The sequence below is a fragment of the Chionomys nivalis genome, chromosome 1 (genome assembly GCF_950005125.1).
Source record: "Chionomys nivalis chromosome 1, mChiNiv1.1, whole genome shotgun sequence".
In the NCBI taxonomy this organism is placed as follows: domain Eukaryota; kingdom Metazoa; phylum Chordata; class Mammalia; order Rodentia; family Cricetidae; genus Chionomys; species Chionomys nivalis.
This window is the reverse complement of record NC_080086.1, coordinates 107,662,378-107,682,116: the sequence shown is the minus strand read 5'-3', so window position 1 is coordinate 107,682,116 and position 19,739 is coordinate 107,662,378. Positions and strand designations below refer to the sequence as shown.

General features: G+C 51.1%; 1 protein-coding gene across 1 annotated transcript in view; it reads left to right on the top strand.

The window, feature by feature from the left end:
• Trappc12 (trafficking protein particle complex subunit 12) overlaps positions 1 to 19,739 on the top strand; it is a 64,074-nt gene that overhangs the window by 38,219 nt on the left and 6,116 nt on the right. Inside the window, exons 6-9 of the mRNA XM_057778469.1 lie at positions 4,136 to 4,248; positions 13,384 to 13,456; positions 15,068 to 15,141; positions 18,857 to 18,955. Of these exons, the coding sequence (XP_057634452.1) occupies positions 4,136 to 4,248; positions 13,384 to 13,456; positions 15,068 to 15,141; positions 18,857 to 18,955 (359 nt within the window). The remainder of the gene's footprint in view (positions 1 to 4,135; positions 4,249 to 13,383; positions 13,457 to 15,067; positions 15,142 to 18,856; positions 18,956 to 19,739) is intronic.

The following is a 19,739-nucleotide window of genomic DNA, read 5'->3' as shown; positions in this document are numbered from 1 at the left end:
TCCTTCGAGACACTGACACGCTGCAGTGTATCTGACATGGAGCATCTCAAGGAGACGAATGGAGTGCACAGTGTCCCCATCAGCTGCCAGTACCTGGAGATGGGGGAGGAGGATACCAGGAAAGGCAGAGGAGAGGAGAGGGTGTCCAGGGGGGTACCCGATGGAGTGGTGAATCCAGCCAAGTGTCCCTGTAACAAGAATGGAAAAGGACGGCCAAGACTGTAGGATCTTCTTGACATGCTCTCTGTTGCCAGTGGCAACCGTGCACATGGCAAGCAAGTCCAGTTGTGCCTCTGCCACATGCTGCCAAGAGTCGCATCCTCTGAGAACAGCAGTGACACCTGCAGAGGTCACACTGATGTGGCTGTCTGCTTTCACTTCTTAGTACACGCCAAGGCCTGGCAGGTTTCTAGCACATTCCTCCTTGACTTTCCATGATTGTGGAATAGATCTTCAGTATTAGAGGATCTGCAGTGTAGGCCTCACTACAGGGGACTGTCTGAAATAAATTCTGAAGTGTTTTCATTTAATGTTTTCTGAGCAATTAGTGAGAATACTACAGTATTCATGCCAACTGTGTTAGTTAGGGTTTCTGTTGCTGTGAAGACACACCATGACCACAGCAACTCTTATAAAGGAAAACATTTAATTGGGGTGGCTTACAGTTTCAGAGGTTTAGTCCATTGTTATCATGGTGGGCTATGATGACATGCAGGCAGACATGGTGCTGGAGAAGGAACGGAGAGTTCTACATCTTGATCTGTCGGCAGAAGGAAGTGAGCAGTGACACTGGACATAGCTTGAGCATAGGAAACCTCAAATCCCACCCCCACAGTGACACAGTTTCTCCAACAAGGCCACCCCTCCTAATAGTGCCACTCTGTATGAGCTTATGGGGGCCAGTTACATTCAAACTACCATATCAACCTAAATTTGGGCAAATCACAACTGTAAAAACAAACAAACAAACAAACAAAACAGGTCCACTAGGAATTGTGTCTTACAGATTTTGATTGGCCTTCCCTGCTAGCAAGATGTCTCCCTGGAGGAGAGAAGAGGCAGGCATAGGTGGTGTACAAACCTGGCATGCATGCTTTGTTGTACTTGGTAGCCACACTGCAATTCCCAGCAGCTTAGACAGGCCAGCTCATCCAGACTGGGGCAGTGTGGTGATTTGAATGATAAATGTCCCTTATCTGGGGCATTTGAATACTTGGTCCCCTGGTAGTGATGCTTTTAGGAGGAAGGGTGCCACTGGTGGCGGGATTTGAGAGTTTAAATACAAATGCTATTGCCAGTTTGCTGTCTGCTTCCTGCTTGTGGTTCAAGATGTGAGCTCTCCGGTTTCTATTCCTGCCACCATGCATGCCTGCTGCTTGCTGCCATGATGAACTCTTTTTTTTTTTTTTTTTTTTTTTCTGGAACTATAAGCTCAAATACACCCTTCCTTCTGTAGGCTGCTGTGGTCATGGTGTTTTACCACAGCAATAGAAAAGTAGGCAGTTCAGGGAGTCACAGTAGAGGCGTTGTTGGTGCCTTTGTTTAAGCCCAGTCTGGCACAGCTTCTGTGTGCTTGTACTTGAAGAGGCATGAGGTTTGCTTGATGGCCACATCTGTCATGTGCTGTGTCCAGAGCCTGGCCTCTACTTGGCTCGTAAAACTTATTGAGGAACCTATGCATCAAATCCTGCAGTTAGTGTAGAACTGACAGGCGGTATTTCCAGCTGCTCTCTTCCTGTCTCAGTTCTAGAACCTCCTACTTCTCCTGTTTAGTTCCCATCATTTTCCTTTCACTGAGGCCACGTGCTTTTCTCCTGATTGGCAACTTTAACCTGGAGAGGCCTCTTCCTCTGTGCAAGCCCATAAACTGGAAGGAAGCCTTTTCTTGCTTCAGCTTGACTTTGTTCCAGGCATTTCTGAGAAAGGCATAACACAGAAGCTAGTGGGAGCCTAATCTCTGGGCCCGGGATGGAGAAGTGTCCTCGCTGAGCTACCTGCCCCATCTCTGGCATTGTCAGGAACCTGCAGAGTCCAGTTCTCTGGGTCCGGGATGCACAGGTCTCTGCACCTCCAGAGAGGTTGCTTTGTCTGTAGCCTTCTGTGCCAGGAAGCCCAAGCTAACCCGTCTTAGTCAGTGCTCTGCTGCTGTGAAGAGACAGCATGGTCAAGTCAGCATTTAACTGGGGGCCTGTCTAGTTTCCATTGTCACCATGGAGAGGAGTGTGGCTGTATCGGGTAGGTGCGGAAGCAGTAGCTGAGTTCTGTATCCTGATCCACAGGCAGAAAGCAAGAGATTGGGCCTGGCTTAGGCTTTTGAAATGTCAAAGTCCACCCCCAGGAAATGATACACTTCCTTCAACAAGGCCATGCCTCCTTATTCTTGTAATCATTTAAAACAATTCCACTCCCTGGTGACTAAACATTCAAATATATGAGCCTACAGGGGCCATTCTTTGTTGTTGTTGTTGTTGTTTGGTTTTTTGAGATATGGTTTCTGTGTGTAGCTGTCCCAGCTGTCCTGGAATTCACTATGTAGGCCAGGCTAGCCTCGAACTCATAGAGGGCACCATTCTTATTCAAACCACCACGCCCACCCTCTGTTCGGCCTGCTGCAGTAAAGTACTGTGTCGTGGCTCTCGGTGGTGGTCATTGGGTATCTGCTACTGAATTCATTCGTGAGCATCCTCGTGGTTGCTGCAGGGCTATGGCAGTCGTGGTCTCCTTTGCTAAAAGGCTATGCCTTGGTGAGGCTTACCAGAGAAGATCTGCTTGTATTTACAGCTAGACCAACAATAAAGGGCTCTTGTCCGTGCTTCCACTGGAGCCCCCGTGTGCTGGCTGGTATTTTGTCAGTATAGTCACTTAGGGAAGAGGGGACCTTAGCTGAGAAAATGTTCCTACCATATTGGCCTGTGGGCAAGTCTGTGAGGCATCTTCTTGATGAATGCTTGATGTGGGAGGACCCAGCTCACTGGGGCCAGTGCCACCCCTGGGCAGGTGATCCTGAATGGTATAAGAAGGAGGCTGAGCAGGTGTGAGAGACAAGCCAGTAAGTGGCACTCTTTTTTTAAACTTTCTCTTTATTTATTCTGTGTGTCTTCCACATTATGCATTTGAATTATGAATCTCGGTCCCATCATTTCCTGTCTCTTCATAACAACCCTCTACCCTTGCAACCTCCCCCCAAAAAATAAAATAAAACTTAAGAGGAAAAAAAAAGAAAAGGAAAAAATCCCATCATGGAAGCTGCAGTGTGACAGTGAGTCACGCAGTAACCCTTTGGTCCATGTATCTTTATGTGCGAGTATTCGCTGCAAAGAGTCATTGGTCTGGTTCGAGACCTCTGGTTTCTGCTACCCCATCAATACTGCGCCCTCACAGGGACTCCTCTTGAATATCCTGTTGTTGCCCAGTGTCATGGAGATCCTGCAGCTCTAGAAGATCATAGATGGGATGGATGTTGGGGTGGGCCTGGTTCTGGGCCTGGATAGTTGCAGGGTTGGCCAGCCCACCAGCTCTCCTGTCTTCACCACCAGAGTGAGCTCTCCAGCATTGCCCTTGCTAATTCACTCCTTGCAGCCATGAGCAAGGGGTGGGGCCGGTTTTCCTGCTTTCACACCCTCAGGATCAGCTCTCCCACACCTACATCATCAGGGCCAGCTCAACTGTGTTGCCCAGGTGAGGTGTAGGGGCCACTCTCCTAAGTGCTGCAGCTGGTGAGGGGCAGGGACAGCTCTCGTGCTCTTGTGACCTTAGAGCCAGATCTCCCACCTGCCCCAGGCAGCAAGAGGTGGGAGCAGAGAGTGGGCATCTCTTCCCCACCACACCACCATCTGGCAAATGAGGGGCAGACCCAGATCTCCCATGTTCACATTCTTGGAGCAGTTCACCTGCACCCCCGTCAATAGGGTCAGCTCTTCCACAGCCTCCAGGTTCCTGCCCTGGTTTCCCTGGATGCTGAACTCTAAGCTGTAAGATGAAATAAACCCTTTTTCCCCAGGTTACTTTTGGTCATGGCATTTTATCATAGCGATAAAAACCATAACTCAGATACCTTCCAATGCTTCCTTTGTGTAGTCAGAAAACACACACATTCACAGCAAGCTCATTAACTCATTTCTGATTTCTGCTCTAGGCTCTATGGTCCCCTTTTCGATGCGCATTCTGCATGCAGAACTGCAGCAGTATCTGGAGAACCCACAGGAGTCCTTGGACCGACTACATAGGGTCAAGATGGTCTGCAGTAAGGTAACTGTCACGGTGTTTAACCCGTTTCGTCTCAGCGCTCGGACCATGTCGTTCTCCACCTGTCCCCAGGGAGACTGTCTCACTTCTCCCACACACACAAGGTCCTGGAATAGCATGGCCGTGGTATTCACGCCTAAAGTGATTTGGGGGACTCGAGTGATTTGGGGCAGAGTCCGAGTCCTGAAACCCCTTTCCTTAGTTCACAGCGGATACATTCCTCATTGGAGACCACACAGGTGAGCACTACCAGCCTCCCTGAGAATGAGCCAGGCCACTCCTGTGCCAAGCAGAGCACTGTAACCGTGTGGGATCTTCAGAATGACCCTGGGCGGTGACAAACATCATTCCCTGGACCAATGCCAAAGGCCAGAAGGCTGTGGGTACTTGTCTAATTGTGTCCAACTACAAAGTAATTTTTGAATCACAGGACCTCAAACTGTCATTCCCATTTGGTTTTCTCTCTGGAGAAGTGTGAAGCTCGGCAGCTTTGCCATCCACACATTGTGGGAAACCCCTCCCTCAGAAGCCTCACCTCGGGTTAAGAGTGGCATTGCTGTCTAGCCCTCCTCACAGTGTTTCCGGTAGGACCTGGTAGGAATGGCAGCATGGTATAGTTTCTGAGAAAAGTATAGTAACATTTGTTAAGCCTCTTTTCACCTCCTGACTTTTCTCATAAAAGCATTGTGGTGTCCCAGGGTCATGACTTTAGTCTCCCTGCAGAGTGCAGAGTGACGAGAGCCCTGCCAGCTTGTGCAGAGAGACCCTTACTCGAGTGGGACAGGGATTCAGGCACTCGGCACCCTTGACTTTGTATCCACTTGACTTTGTATCCACTTCACTGTTCATGCCCTCACGTAGAAGGTAGAAGAGCTAGGCATGGTGGCACATGTAATCCCAGGACTCAGGAGACTGAGTAGACAAAGCACAAGTTCTTAGCCAGACTAGGTGTGAAAACACTACCCAAAAGAATTACAAAAGCCAGACCTGCTGGCTTGCTTACACGTAACCAGCTCTTCTCATGGTAACTCGTCTTCTATCGTGAGCACAATCAAAGCAGGCATGGTGACACACACCTGCACTGTCGTTACTCAGGAAAGGACCTGGAAAGGAAGAAGCTAGGCAGGAGGATTGCATCAAAGCCAGCCTTGGCTACATAGCAAAACCCTGTCTCAAAACCCCAGACTTGGGACTAGTGAGATACTCAGCAGGTTTGCCATGAAGCTTGACAGCCTGGTCACTAAAGCAAGAGGGGAGTCATCCTCGTTACCTCATTCTGAGCATCTGTAATCCAGTTTGCCTGGTGAGTTCTTCCTGTGTGGAAGACACACCAAGGAATGGACAGAGTCTGTGTGTGCTCAGTGTGCCTGTCAGGGCCATGTTCTTAAGTGGCATCCAGTTTTATCAGGACATTACTTTCCACAAAGGAGTCCCATGTTGGTTTTGTCTATTGTCTTTGAGTCGTTTGGTGAACTCACATGTTTGGTTTAAGTGGAATCAAATGTGCCATGCTGCTGTGACTCAGAATTTTATGGCTGTCACTGTCTGCAGACAGACGTCTATCTTCTGCTTTCTACGCCTCTCTTTCTGGTTCTGCAGGCTGTCTGTGCCTCCGGGTGTCACCAGAGCTTTGCAAGCCAATTGGGAAAGAACTCAATAGAGACATTCCTAAAAGCCGTTTGCATAAATAGGTGTAATCCGTAAACACTGAAGTCCAATTAGCCTGGGGTTAATTTCACTTGCCAATATGGATGAGCCACCCCCTCCCCAAAACCCCAGGTAGATTTGGCTTTGGGGTGCCAGGTGGAAAGGCTTCCTGAGCTGCAGCTGGAGTAGGCAGCAGATGAGGCTCTATCTCCTGCGCTCTGAAAAGGAATCGCGTGGGATGTGAATGTGGCCCGCTTCACTACTGATGGCTCACAAGACAGCATGAGAGCTCTGTTCCAGGAAGGGTTGGCGTCTTTGCTAAAAGGGGTTTCTGACAGATGGGCGCACTTGGGTTTGCTGCTTTACAGTAGACACGGTTAGAAATGCAGGACAACAGCCACCACTGTCCTCTCACTGGTCTCAGGCAGGCCAGCCGTCAGCACCCTGATGGCGTCTGACACTGCCTGCTGCTGGAGCTCCCCAGGGCAGATGCTTTCCTTGCTCCACTTTTCTGCCTTTCAGCAGACAGCAGATTAATTGTGACGTATTCAGGGGAGATGGGGCACTCGGCAAGCAGATAAACAGCTAGAAAGAATGAGCAAGGACCACTTTGTCCATCTGGGCTGCAACCACACTCCCTGCCTTCCAGGCCTCACACTTGGCCGATACCGTTCCTGCCCAGAGCAAATTACCCTCAGTGAAGGACCCATGCCTCCCTCTGTGTGAGTTTGCAGTTTCACTGCCCTGGTGGCACTCACAGTGCAAATGTACTCCAGAAACCTCTGAATGCCACCATTACAAATCCCAGGGCGTGAATAATAAAGCCACTGGGCACTCCACCAGGGTAGAATCTTGATAGACCAAGCATAGGCCCCCAAGACTGAGAAGGGCACATGGAAACCTAGAGAAAAGCAGACTTTCCAGCTAGGAAATGTCTTTCATTCAGCCCTCTTTGCCTTTCTCTCCTCAGCACCTACATCCCCTCAACCTGATACAAGTGGAAAGAAAAGCACTCCTCCCCCTTTTTAAGGCGTTAAGGTCCTAGAGGCTTTGTGAGAGCGCTCTGGAGTCACACCGACTGGGTGGAAGCATCCAGCTCTTCATCCTGACCTGGCCTGGTCTGTGTGCTGAGCGATGCAGCTAGTGGCCTGGACTAGTGAGCACTCGGTGCTGGAGCAGTGGAAATGTGGAATAATTCAACAGGAACACCCTGAGAACCCTCTCCCCTCCAGGAAGCCTACATTCTAGAAGGCCCACCGGTGCCATTGATAAAGGCAGGAAGGCTTCCCTCTTAACTGTAAAACTCAAAGCAGGGAGTTGGATCCGTTTGTATAGGTTACAGGTTGCCATCTTAAATACTGTGGCAGGCAAGTGGTAGTAGCTGTAGACGGATTCAGGCAGGATGCCAGAGTCACTCAAGGCATCATGGCCCTGGGATGCTTTACTGAGCTGTGGGTGCTTAGTGGTAGTTGTGGCATTGGGGAAGAGTCTGTTATCCAGATTAGTCCAGAATGTGTGCAGGGGATCTGGAAGAGCCCCTCTGCTTTACCGAGCCTCCTTATCAGAGACGCAGCCAAGTGAGGATCCCTTACCCCCATCCCCCTGCTTCCTCCTGCCGCCTACCCCCTCAGTTCCAAGTGCCTCTTCCCACAACTGAAGCTGATTGCAGTGGTGAGCTCGTGAGACCCCAGCGAGGGATGCATTTCATGACGTGCAGATCGAATGAGCTGAAATTCCGGAGTGTTTCGGCTCACTGCCCCTCCTGGGAAGCCCTAAATTGAAGTCAGCGCAAGGTAACCTTGACTCAGCTGCACGCTTGTGATCAGCTGCTGCCTGGCAGATTACTCTATGGTTTAAAGCACTTCCTTTAATTTTCGATTAGTGGCTTAATTGCACCTGTTGATGGGTTCGGGCGCTGTATTTCCATGCAAATGCCGCCTCCTTTATCAACCCTTTGCCCACCTCTGACACCTGTACGCTCAGGTCCTCCTGACTCCCACCTGGGGAGCAAGCAGGCCATGCTTCCGCTCTTCATTTCCCTCGGTGTTGCTGCAGGTGACAGAATTCCATTCACTCCTGTGAATGCCACTCAGCTGTGTGAAGATGCCACATGTGTTCTGTCCATTCATCTGTGGGTGGGCAGAGCTGCAGGAACATGGTACCTTTGGGGCAGACAGGTTCCATTCCCTTTGGCTGTAGAATTGCGATACATTACCACTCTACTGAAGATACAGGAAACAGAAACTTCTTTAAGGAAACAAGCTTATTCAGGGTCAGCCGTGAAGGAGGCCAGACTCTTTAGATGTACAATGGGTGGGACAGGCCATAAGGGAGGTGGATCTGGGCTGCAAAGTGCTCATAGTGGGTGAAGGCCCTCTCTCCAGAGGCCTTTTCCTCATAAGTGTTCTCCTGCATTTTGATCTGAGGCCAGCGTCTGCATTTGCTCCCCGGGTCACGACAGTTGCTTCTCTGTGAGTTGGTTCATATGAACTAAGGGGAACAGGGGGCCTTACCGAGTCTGCAAAAGAGGAGGGATCAGATGCGCAGAGGCAAAAGTAAATTAATTGAGGGGAAAGATGGAGAAGACAGGCAAACCAGATTGTCCGTCCTGCCCCCTCCCCCATGTCACTCCTTCATTACAAGCTTGTCGTTCTGGCATCTCCGCCTGCACTGTTCAGTTGGTGGCTGTGTCTTCAGGTTCTGTAAAGGACTCCCACTCTTGCTTTTCCCAGTGGTTGTGATCATGGAGTTAGGGCAGGGACCCATCCTGGGAAGCCACTCTGAGACACCAGTGATAAAATCAGAAAAGGGACCTTCTTTAACCACTGTGATCCATAGCAGCAGCCCGGGTGCTCTGTGGCTGTGGGCCACTGGGTATCACCCGGGGCCAGAGTCTCAGGGTTCACCATTTATTGCTTTAGATTGCCACCAAAAACATTCCCTACTTCAGGGAGAGTGTCAGTCCTTTGAAGGTCATCAGGGGGATCTGTTGGTGGTGGCTCTTGTCTTTCAGAACTGGGACTATCACTCCATTCCTGCCTGCTCTGTGAGGCAGTAACAACTCGGTCAGGTTTTCTGTCTGGACCACTCCAAGACATTAGTAAGTCCCGCCTGGAGTGTGCTGCCAGCTAGCTCCCCCACACCTGTCAAGGGCTACTGTTTGTTCATAAGAGGCCCCCCATTCCTTGCTTGCATGTTCTCATGCAGCACCTGAGTCCCTACCCAAAAAGCAGGAAGAACCCCAGAATCACCTTGGGGGCCCCAGTGTCACCTCTACCCAATTCTGTTTATTGGGAGTCACAGAATCCAGACTTTGAACTGTGTGCCCTGAAGTGAGAAGGTGTCCCTTGGTTTAAGTATTATACCTCGGAAAGTCGGCTGGAATCTGCCCTTCTTAAGGATGAATAGTCTCTAGGCATGCTTTAGGGGAACCCTGCCCTCCATTTCTTCTCCCTGACAGTTCCTGGTGGGAGGAGCCAGCCTAGGGTCAGGTGTCTGGAGAAGCCACGCCCACAGGCCTCAGTGTCCTCCCCAGCATCTCAGGCAGTCTGCTGAGACAGCTCCCAGAAGTGGCAGAGACCCACTTATTATTCAGCAGTCAGCAAGGGTTAGCCTCATTGCTCCCAGATCACAAACTGTCAAAAGAAGACCACAGGAAAAATCTGAGGCAATGGAACAGTTTTTATTTTTTTAAATTTTTGCTATGGCTTCATGTAATTAATTTTCCCTTGGCACTTATGAAGTTTACAAAACACTGGAAGTGCATTCTCCATGGAGCCCCATAGTCTGTAATACAGATGAGAAAAATGTGTTGGGGCTTCCAGATAGGGAAATAGAGATTAGAGATGATAAGCTTAAGTCATCCTGAACCTGAAGCCACATCTCACTGTGTCCAATGTCACCTCTGTGACTGTGCCTCACTGTGCACGAGGACATGGAGGGCTGGTGGAAAAGGAACCGTTTGCATTCTGAACTGACAGTGTCCATCTGTAGAACGGATTCCCTGTAGTCTACAGACAGCTTCCTGAGGCGAGAGTGCGGTGTGCAGCCCTTTCTGCCCAGACATCCCACGTATCCACGTGGACACACGCACATTCTCCTTTGTGTGTACTCCACTGTGTGCAGCGCCTGGTCCTGTGTGGTCACTCTGTTCTGTGCAGCGCCTGGCCCTGTGTGGTCACTCTGCCCTGTGCAGCGCCTGGCCCTGTGTGGTCACTCTGCCTCCAATCTTCCTCACCTTTTATGGGGACTTTGAGAGCCACAGCCCACCAGTCTCTTCCCTTGCCCCTTCCTACAGATGATTGACTACTTACACTTTTCAAGGCCACAGGATGCTCCAAGGTGATCCATCCAAACATCTCAAAGATCTCAGTGCAGAGGCCAGCCTGCTTCACCTGCTATCCCTTGGCCCTACCAACTCTACTTTCTCTTGCCAGCCACAGAGGAGTTCATCTCTTTTCTGAACCCAGACTTCCAGCTGCTCCAGCCTGTCATGGTACTATCCTCCGGCTGAGCTCTGTCCTCTGCTTTCTCAGTTCCCATCATCAGGGGCACTCATGTCTGTCTGTCACTGGCTCCCGGGCTGCAAGCCCCTTGTCTCTGCAGTGGCAGATTACAGGCCTAGGGCTGGATCTCTGAAGAATGGTGGTGCCTAGTCTTGCCCACATGGCCAAGATGACACCCAGATACCCAAACACAGCTGCTCCCACTCCTCCTGGAGCTGTTCTGCCCCCATCTTCTGCACATGGCACCCAAGGGACCTCCTACTGTGGGCTTGTCCCACAGTTTCCAATCATATGAGCTGGACCTCAGCTGAGGACTGCTCTGGCCTCAAAGAGTCTTCTAAGCCATTAACTCTTTACAAGGTGTTAGAACAGAACTGGGCCAGGGAGAGTGCACAACAACAAAGTCCTAACTACTTGGGTAGCTGAGAGAAGAGGAACACTTGACCCCGTAAGCTCAAAACCAGCCTGGGCCATATTGTGAGACCTGTTTTGAGGGAGAGGAATAAAGGCCCTCACCTCCCTTTTTTTTATTACAGAGTAAGCTATCATACCTGAGGCCATAGCTTCTGTCTCCTTTTGGAGAGCTCTGCCCTGGATTAGAAGAGAGCCCACTCCTGTGGCACTGCTTGCCAGCACCCTTGGCTGTACCTCCCCGCAGCTTATATTGGGCTGTGTCGTTCACAGCATCAACACCAGTCCTTGGTGATTATGGGTGTGGGGAGGGCAGGAGAGAGGAAGATGGGGCTTCAGGGTGAAGAAGAAAATGGGCCTGCACAGCTGCAGATCCTGTCTCACGCAGACTAGGTGGCTGCTCTGGGCCATGGCCACAATGTACTCTTGATTTACATTTGATAAAACCAAAAGAAATCCTCTCACCTTCAGGTTTATCTACTCAAATTCAGTAGAAATGCCAGTTGATACCATTCTGCTGCCCACGCTTTCCCAGGGACCTCTGCCTTCAGAGCATGTTCCAGGACAGTGGTGCATTGCACCTGCTGGGAGGGATCCAGCTGATGATACTTGTTCTCAGGGTCTGCATCTGGGACAACACAGACCTGTGGGTGGGGGTCAAAAGGTCAGCCTTTCCCTGCAGTACCCGCATCTCCTAAGTGGTACAGACATGGCCAGGGCCACCAGCTTGGGACGTGAGCATTAGCCAGTGAGCCTGTTGGAAAAGAAGATTCCCCAGACTGTCACAAAACCAGGAGAGCCCAGAGTAGGCGGTAGAGCCCTTGCTGGCCCCGCCCCTGCCACCTCCATTGCCAGTAGCTTCTGTCTGTGCTGCTTCTCACATTGCAGTGCATGCTGCCGCCCCTCTGAAGTGCCCCACTTCTGCAGAGCCAGAACAGCAGGCAGCCTCCACCCTCCCATGGGTGCTGGCTGAGGTATGCAGGGCTCCATGGAGGCAGCCTTCCCCCAGGCCTGAACGTCCACTACAGAGATCCAGGTGTGTTCTGGGGTGGGTGATGCGGACCTCTCCACACTCCTCATAGCCTGAGAACTGTCGACTGTCCTGCTGTCTGCGGCTTTTTTTTCGTGATGCAGATCCAGCCTTTGTCCTAGTTCACTGCGCTCTCAGACTGAATCCTGAATGCTGGTGCCCTCTGCTGTCCCTCATCCCTTCTCTTTCTTCCCGGGCTCCCTCCACTCCAGCCTGAGGGGATTTAAGAGTTCCTTCTCTGTCAGCTTAGCAGATTAGCTGGGAAATGTCATTTGACATAGTTGGCACTGGCTTACTTCCCTCCAAGGTCACAGTCCTGAACCCCGTGTCTGTGTCCTGAATCTCTCAAAGGACAATCTTGAGCCCCACGTGCATCTCGAGTCACAGTCCACAGCTAATTACTCTCTTGGTTATACAAACTACTGACTTTACAAAGGATAATACCAGTGTGGCATAGGTAGGTATTGAGAGGACACTCAGTGCTGTCCTCCCCTGCCTACCTGCCTCCTGGAGGGTAGCCACGGGGGTAACGTCACCCAGCAGATGGCGAGAGGAAAACAGGTTTTCCACAGAGCAGACAGATGCAGGAGAGCCTTTTCCATTAACATTGTCCCCACTTTTTCACACACATAGTCTTCTCATCCTGCCCCAGGATATAATAATAATAAATAAAGCAATGACAATAGTAAACCCTCTTCCCAAGCCACAGGGGCTATGGTGACTTTTTTTTTTCTGGGAAACCCAAATGCAGATGAAACAATGCAAAGGTTTTAACCAAACAATAAAAACTGTGTGTCGGGGGCTGGAGAGATGGCTCAGAGGTTAAGAGCATTGACTGCTCTTCCAGAGGTCCTGAGTTCAATTCCCGGCAGCCATATGGTGGCTCACAACCACCGGTAATAAGATCTGGTGTCAACTTCTGTCTGCAGGGACACATGCAGGCAGACCATTGTATACATAATAAATAAATTTAAAAAAAAACAAACTGTGTGTCGGGTGGTGGTGGTGCACACCTTTAGTCCCAGCACTCAGGAGGCAGAGGCAGGCGGATCCCTGTGAGTTGCAGGCCAGCCTGATCTACAAAGTAAGTCCCAGGACAGCCAGGCCTACACAGAGAAACCCTGCCTCGGGGAGGAGGGAAAAAGTGCCATCTTCATGGAATTTCGCGAGTGTTGTAGGGAAGGCTGTAGGCCTGGCGGTGCCCAGAGGAAGGGAGTTGATGCTCCCACAGAAGTTAAATACCCTTGTTTGTAACACATCCGATACTTTCCATGAAAAGAAAAACGGAACACCCACTGTGTTCACGTCTGAGAAAGCTTTACGAGTCTTATCAGCCTAAACATCACCTCCCACCAGAGTGAGGGTCCTGCCCTTCTCATCAGCTCCAAGTAACTGGTAGTCGTCGCGGTGCAAAGGACACATCTGTGCAAACATTCCTTAATGGGTCGGTTTCTACCCAGAGAAGTGTGCTTTGTCCAGGAAATACAATGACACTGTGGACAAACCTACTCACAGTTTTGTTGTCCTTGTTTGAAATGACTGCAGATCCTGGCCAACTTGGAACAAGGCTTAGCTGAAGACGGTGGCCTGAGCAATGTCTCCCAGGAGAGCAGACAAGGTGAGCAGTCCCCTTCTGTTCACGCTCTCGGGCGTGTGAGACTCGACCCTGCAGGTGGTCCTCGCTGTGCTGTAGAAGGACCCTGGGTAGATGAGGGAAGAACACAGGTTCAACCCAAAATATAAGTGGGTTCTGAGAATGGCCCCACCCAGCCATTGGTGCCCTAGGGACTTTCCATTTGCCTAGACAGATTCTCAGGGCAGGAGGGAGGCATAGTGTGTGGTCAGTGGCTGAGCATACTGATCTTTCATGGTGTCTTAGAAATCACCTATGGACACACGGTGAACTGCATGGGCAGATCTGCCTCTGAGAAGGTCGTATCTCCGCCGTTTCCTTCTGCTATAATGAAACACCCAAATCTGGTTCATTTATAAGGAAGAAAATTGTATTAGACTTGCAGTTCTGGAGTCTGGGACGTGCATGAGTCGATGCTGGCCTGTGGCATGGTCTGCAGCATTGTAGCAGGAAGTAACCATCACATGACTCTTTTTAAACCAACAATACCATTGGTAAGGCCTCGCCTCAGGACTTTCCCAGTGCCCTCCCAAAGACCCCCCCCCTTCAAATACATCAACATGTGACTTTAGGTTATATCCTCAATACATGAACTTATGTGCATGTTCCTACTGCTGAGCACACTAGCAAAGAGCCAGTTCCTTTGAAAAGGTTTATGACTCCCTGGGGTTGAAGGGCCATGTGTGTTTGTGTGCCGTGTAGGTGAATGATATGTGGTGTGTGCACGTGTGATTTGGGATGTGTATGTGTGCATTTACATGGGTATAGCCTGTTGGTAACAAGGCTGAAACCCAGAGGCATGAATGTGTCGGCTTGCCCTCGTTGATGCAAGCAGCATAGTCCCCAACTCAGCCCATACTCCTGATGACCTCACAGCCCATCCGTGTCCCCCTCCACTCACATCAGATGTGTGTGAAGGGACCATTCCAACCCCAGCGAGTTCACAGCGCCAGTTTGATAACCTAAGGAGAAACAGTCAGTGAAGGTTCTGACCAGGTAATGGCTGATACCAGAAGTGAGCAGAGGTCTACAGTTCACGTCTGCTGCCTGGCAGCCATGACACTGGCCTTGTCCTGTCTGCAAGTGGGGGCTTCTTTCCTCCCTTTCACCCAGCCCTTTGGTGTTCACTGCTGGTGTCAGCAAAGCCTGTGAAGAAGGCAGACCAGCATTGTTCCCATCTGAGACTAAAGGCCTGGGGAAGTGGTCAGTTCCCGGCCAAAACAACCACCAAGGCTTGACCTCTGCAGAGCCTGCTCCTCCATAGCCAGTGGACACGAGCAGGGGCTATGTTCATGGGTCAGCCTCCCCACTGGCCAGCAGATGTACCATGTCTGCATCAGGCATGCTCGTAGGCTTAGGGTTCTGCCATAGAGCGGGGCTCACCTGTGCTGCACCTGTACAGGTGGTCCCATGAGAGCCCTCTCTGACCCTCTTCTATCTTCTGTCTCCAATGCTCCATACAGTGATTAAAGACATTCTGGTGAACCTGGTAGGGTTAGGCTGCAGGGAGGGAGGAGGGTGAAATCAGTAAACAGGGTGCAGCAGTTCCTAGCTTGCGCAAGCATGCTCACGCGCTCTCTCTCCTCTCCCCTGCAGCCTCTGTTCAGCTGTGGAGGTCACGACTGGGCCGTGTGCTGTATTCCATGGCAAACTGTCTGCTCCTGATGAAGGTACGTGGGCAGCTGAGCTGTAGCGCACCTTGCTCTAGAAGACAGTGTCATCAGGAAGCTGCAGGGAAGTCTGTGCTCCCGCAGGCCTGATGAGGACGTGGGCTGCGGGCCTCAACAGTGTTCAGCATGACCTAGATTGCTCAGTCAGTAGAGTTCACTCACACTTGGGGGCCAAACTTGTCATTTTGAAATTACACAGAAAACAGTTTATGTTACTGGATTTAATTGAGCAGTCCTAGGTCTAAGTGGTCTAATTAAAGCTGCTCATTCCACCCGTTTTCCTCTGAACTGCATCCAGAAAGCGTCCTTTGTTCTGGCTTTAGTGTGAGGGTCATTTTTTTGTTTGTTTTAATGATTGATGGTTTTGACATCTGAAGGCAGGCTTTCTCACCAGACCCACTTGTGAGGGGGTCACCCAAACTTTCCCCAAGGAGCCAGCGTGAATCAGGGAACCCAACCGAGCCATCAGACACAGTGTCTATTCTCCACATAGGCACTGCCAGCACAGGCAGCCATGTTTTCAGACTTCTCTCTCAACTCAAATATGTCCCATGCCTGGCTTGTCTCCCGCCCTGGACATGGGTGGCCTGCCACAGAGCTGGCGGCCTTGCTGCCAGCTGCAGGCGCCAAAGCTGCCACAGAATCTGTCAGCAGCAGACGCCCAGAGCAGCGCCTTTAACACCTTCTGAGCTGTGGTGAGACAGCTCATCACTCCTCCCACGGCCAAGGTCATCCTGCTCTGGCTGGGCACCTTACCAAGTAGAGAAATGTGCACCTCCATGCGGCCATGTCCTTGGTTTTGGCAGGAAAAAGTGTGTGGTCACAGCACCTGAAAGTCTCTGAGTCTTGGTTGGCAGGCGTCGTTAGGCATGCAGCAGTGGGTTGCCCAACCACAAGTTGGAGATCCTCAGAGAAGGAAGTCCCTGCTTTGATGTCGGGCATTTGCCTGCTTGCATTTCTGAGATGCTCGGCTAGAAAACCACGGAACAAAAATGCTTTCCTTTGTTCTCCTGCACCGGTGATAGCACCATCAACACGGGCACAAATGTCTGTCTGTGTCACCCCACCACTCCGGACTCGGTATAGAACACATCATGTTTCAAAAATGATTTCACAATGGATGTAATTTAAGTTAAAAGTTCAGTTTAATTTTTATTTTCATGAGTTAAAGGAGTGAAAGAAAGGTTTAAGTGGAGTGGATGCAAGCATATGCGCTCTTCTGCCATCTAGTGGGCACAACCAGTATTTCCGCGGTGGCTGGGCCACTGCAGTGGGGCCTGCGTGCTGGCTAACAGCCTTTTAATGATAAGAAATTTGGTTATATGTTCCAGTTCTGAGTATACCACAATACGTTGTGCGGGACCCTTGCTTGCAAGACAAAGCCCTCTGTTTGTAAACACGACTGGGGTGGATCTGTGTGGTGCTGCAGCCTCCCTTGGCCACTCCCTAGCTCCACATCCCCAGACCTCCCACAACCCGTTGAGGCACATAGGCTGCCTCCTCCTTGCTCAGGTCACACTATGTGATGCCTTCAGTGGGGAAAGGCCACTAATGCGGCTCAGCTGTCATTCCCCCAGTGTTATTGCTGACAGGTCAGGCTAGAATACTTTTGCCCGTGCATGGGCATCTGTATGTCTTTTCAAGGGGCGTGGTCAGAAGAGTAGATTGGGTACTCTCCGAGAAGCTGTCATTGGCCTCCTTGCTTTAAAGAGATCCCCCAGGCTCCAGGGATTGAGTGAGTTCACCTGCTCGCAACCCACTGGAAAGTACCCTCCCTCTAGCAGGCACGCCCTAACCACTGAGGCTTGTTGACATCTGCAAACATTTATGCCTCTGCCCTGCCTGTTGATCCCTTCTCTTCTGGGTCTACCCTGCCTTCCCAGGAGAGCAGTAAAATCCCATTAAGACTGGACATGCACACCTTTAATCCAAACACTTGGGAGGCAGAGGCAGGGGGATCTTTGAGAATTCAAGACCAGTGAGGTTTGCATCACTACAGGCCATACAGAGATACACAGTAGGTAGGTAGGTAGGTAGGTAGGTAGGTAGGTAGGTAGGTAGGTAGGTAGATAGGTAGGTATATTTAGGCCTGTTTCTTTCCTGCCGGGCCATCCTCAGTAGCATGAACCCCTGACTCTAGGCATGTTTGGAAGGCAGTAATGTCAGTCAAAAAACCTAGGATTCCAGCAGGGCTGGTTACCCAGGCATACTGGCCTTCCGTGCTCCTACCCTGGCCCCGCCCACAGCTGTCTGTCAGATACATCAAGATCAAAACGGAGTACAGGTCACGACAGTGTGTGATCAGGTGCAGCCCCATGACTTGGAGCTGGTAACACTCAGCACAGTCATGTGCTGCACCCAAATGTGAGGGTGCAGTCAGGTTAGAGGGGGGGACAATGGCACAGAGCTTAGGGCCACGACTCTCCTGAGGGAAGTAAAACTAGTTGCTGCTCATGTGTGGAGTGGCCAGAGCCCCCAGCCACACGCGGATGGCATGGTCTCCCAGCCTTATCCCCGGCTTCCAGAATGTGTGGTGCCATCACAAGCACCGGACACAGATGCCCCTGCACACGATCACACGTGCTCCTGCTGGCACAGCTCTAAGTAAGGCAGCCTGGCCGCGGGCTGCATTGGTGTGGTGGGAGAGGAAGTCAAGGCACGTGGGCTCTGGCTCCTTGTGAGCATCAGGCCTTGAATAAAATTAGTTTTAACGAGCTATACTTGAAGGTACCAGACTGGAGAATCTTCTTTTTTTTTCCCCCTGCCAAACTGGAATTTTGTTCGTTGTCTGTCTTTTAACCTCCCAATTAGCAAGCTCAGTAACTGAAGTCCCAGTTTGAAGGAAACAAAGTTTAGAATACAGAATGAAATACCTTCCCGGATCTTACAGTTAGGAGAAAATCAGCAGTGGTGACCCTGGGCTGGTGACTGTGAGCCGGAACCGAGAGGAAGTAAGTGTTCAGCACAGTTCACACCACAAAGCTTGCTCCAGTACTTGGCTACTGAGGATGCCAGAGGAGCTGACCTCTGAACCTTGTGATAGGCAGCGCCCGACTCTCTGAGACCAGGTCTCACACCTTTTACTACTGTAGGCCAAAAGTGGGAAATGAGCACTGTGTCGGTGGTTGCCTCAAGGAGAGCTGCAAGCAGGGTTGGTGTGTGGCCACGATCAGAAGGTGCACACAGCTAGACCATGCGAGACAAAGGCTGTGCAGATTGCAAATCCCAAGCTACAGCACGTCAGGGCCTCTGTGCACTTGTCGTCCCTATAGAGCAGCGTGACTACACGTGCGTTATAGGAAGCAGTGACAGCCGTATGCCCTCACTGTCATCACGAAGGCTATTGGCATTTCACCTCAGTGTCTAGCACAGAAAATGTCTGAGACCTTTGAGAATGTGGCTTATATGTCTGGAGGATGGGATGGTGCAGAACCACAAGTCCTTTCAACAACTCTGCCAGAAAGAGCTAGGGACCCAACGTGGAGGCTCTTGGCTTCTGCGTAGGTGGGAGCAAGAAGCAGCCTGTGGACCTAACTCTGTGACGACAGCAGGGATGTGTGTCACACAGAACTCAGCCCATCACCATGAAGGAAGGGGTCCTGCGGCGGCGTGCTGCCTCCACAGCTGTCTGTGTGCGCGCCCTTGGTCTGTAATGCTCAGGGAACAGCTGTACAGCGTCTCCAGCTCACAGCAAGGTCTTCGTCTCTTGCCACAGGACTATGTGCTGGCCGTCGACGCTTACCGCGCAGTGATCAAGTACTACCCAGAGCAGGAGCCGCAGCTGCTGAGTGGCATTGGCCGTATCCTCCTCCAGGTAACTGCTGGCAGCTGAGCAGGGCGGCTGCGATCCAGCAGGGCTGCCGGGAAACTCTGTCCTCAGAGCTGACAGAGAAGGAGCAGTAAGGCAATGTTTCAGTTCAAGTGAACATGACCTAAGTTAAGGTGTCCTTTGCAGCGATTCTGTTGTTCTGGTGTTCTGTCCAGTTGCAGCCAGGGACATCTGTCAAACTGCAGCTGCTCTGTTGAGGGAACACTCAAAACACTCAAGTGCACCCTGTCACAGTGGCTGCTGCAGTAATCCAGAGGCTCAGCCACCCTCGGCAAGGCTCTCTAGTGTTTGGCATGTCTTCCTGTTGGTTCCAGGGTCGTGATCTCACACTGCAGGCTGCCCAGCATATGGACCCTGTGTGTCCGTCTCTTGAGAGCCTCTGAATGTGGGAGAGGCAGGTGGGTGAGGGACAGCTAATGGCAAGAGGAGAAAGAGCCAACCCACACAGGCAAATGACTCTGCGCTCCTGACCTCACAGCTGCCACATCTGAACAGCAGCTCTGCCTCTTCCTGACACCGGGAGTCTAGAACTCCCAGGTACCACATCCTGCGTCCTGACTCCTTAGCAAGGCCCTCCTGCCTGGACGACCCAGGACACAAGAGGGAACACTGAAATTTGATAGTTTGGGGGTCGGGACAGCCCCAAGGATGTGCGTCCCTCATGGACCACATCTCCACAGTGAAAGCCATGGAGCATCAGAAAGGGTAAACATTTCCAGATGAGACCAACTTCACTACTGAGCTGAGCTGATGAATGCTGAGTGAAAGC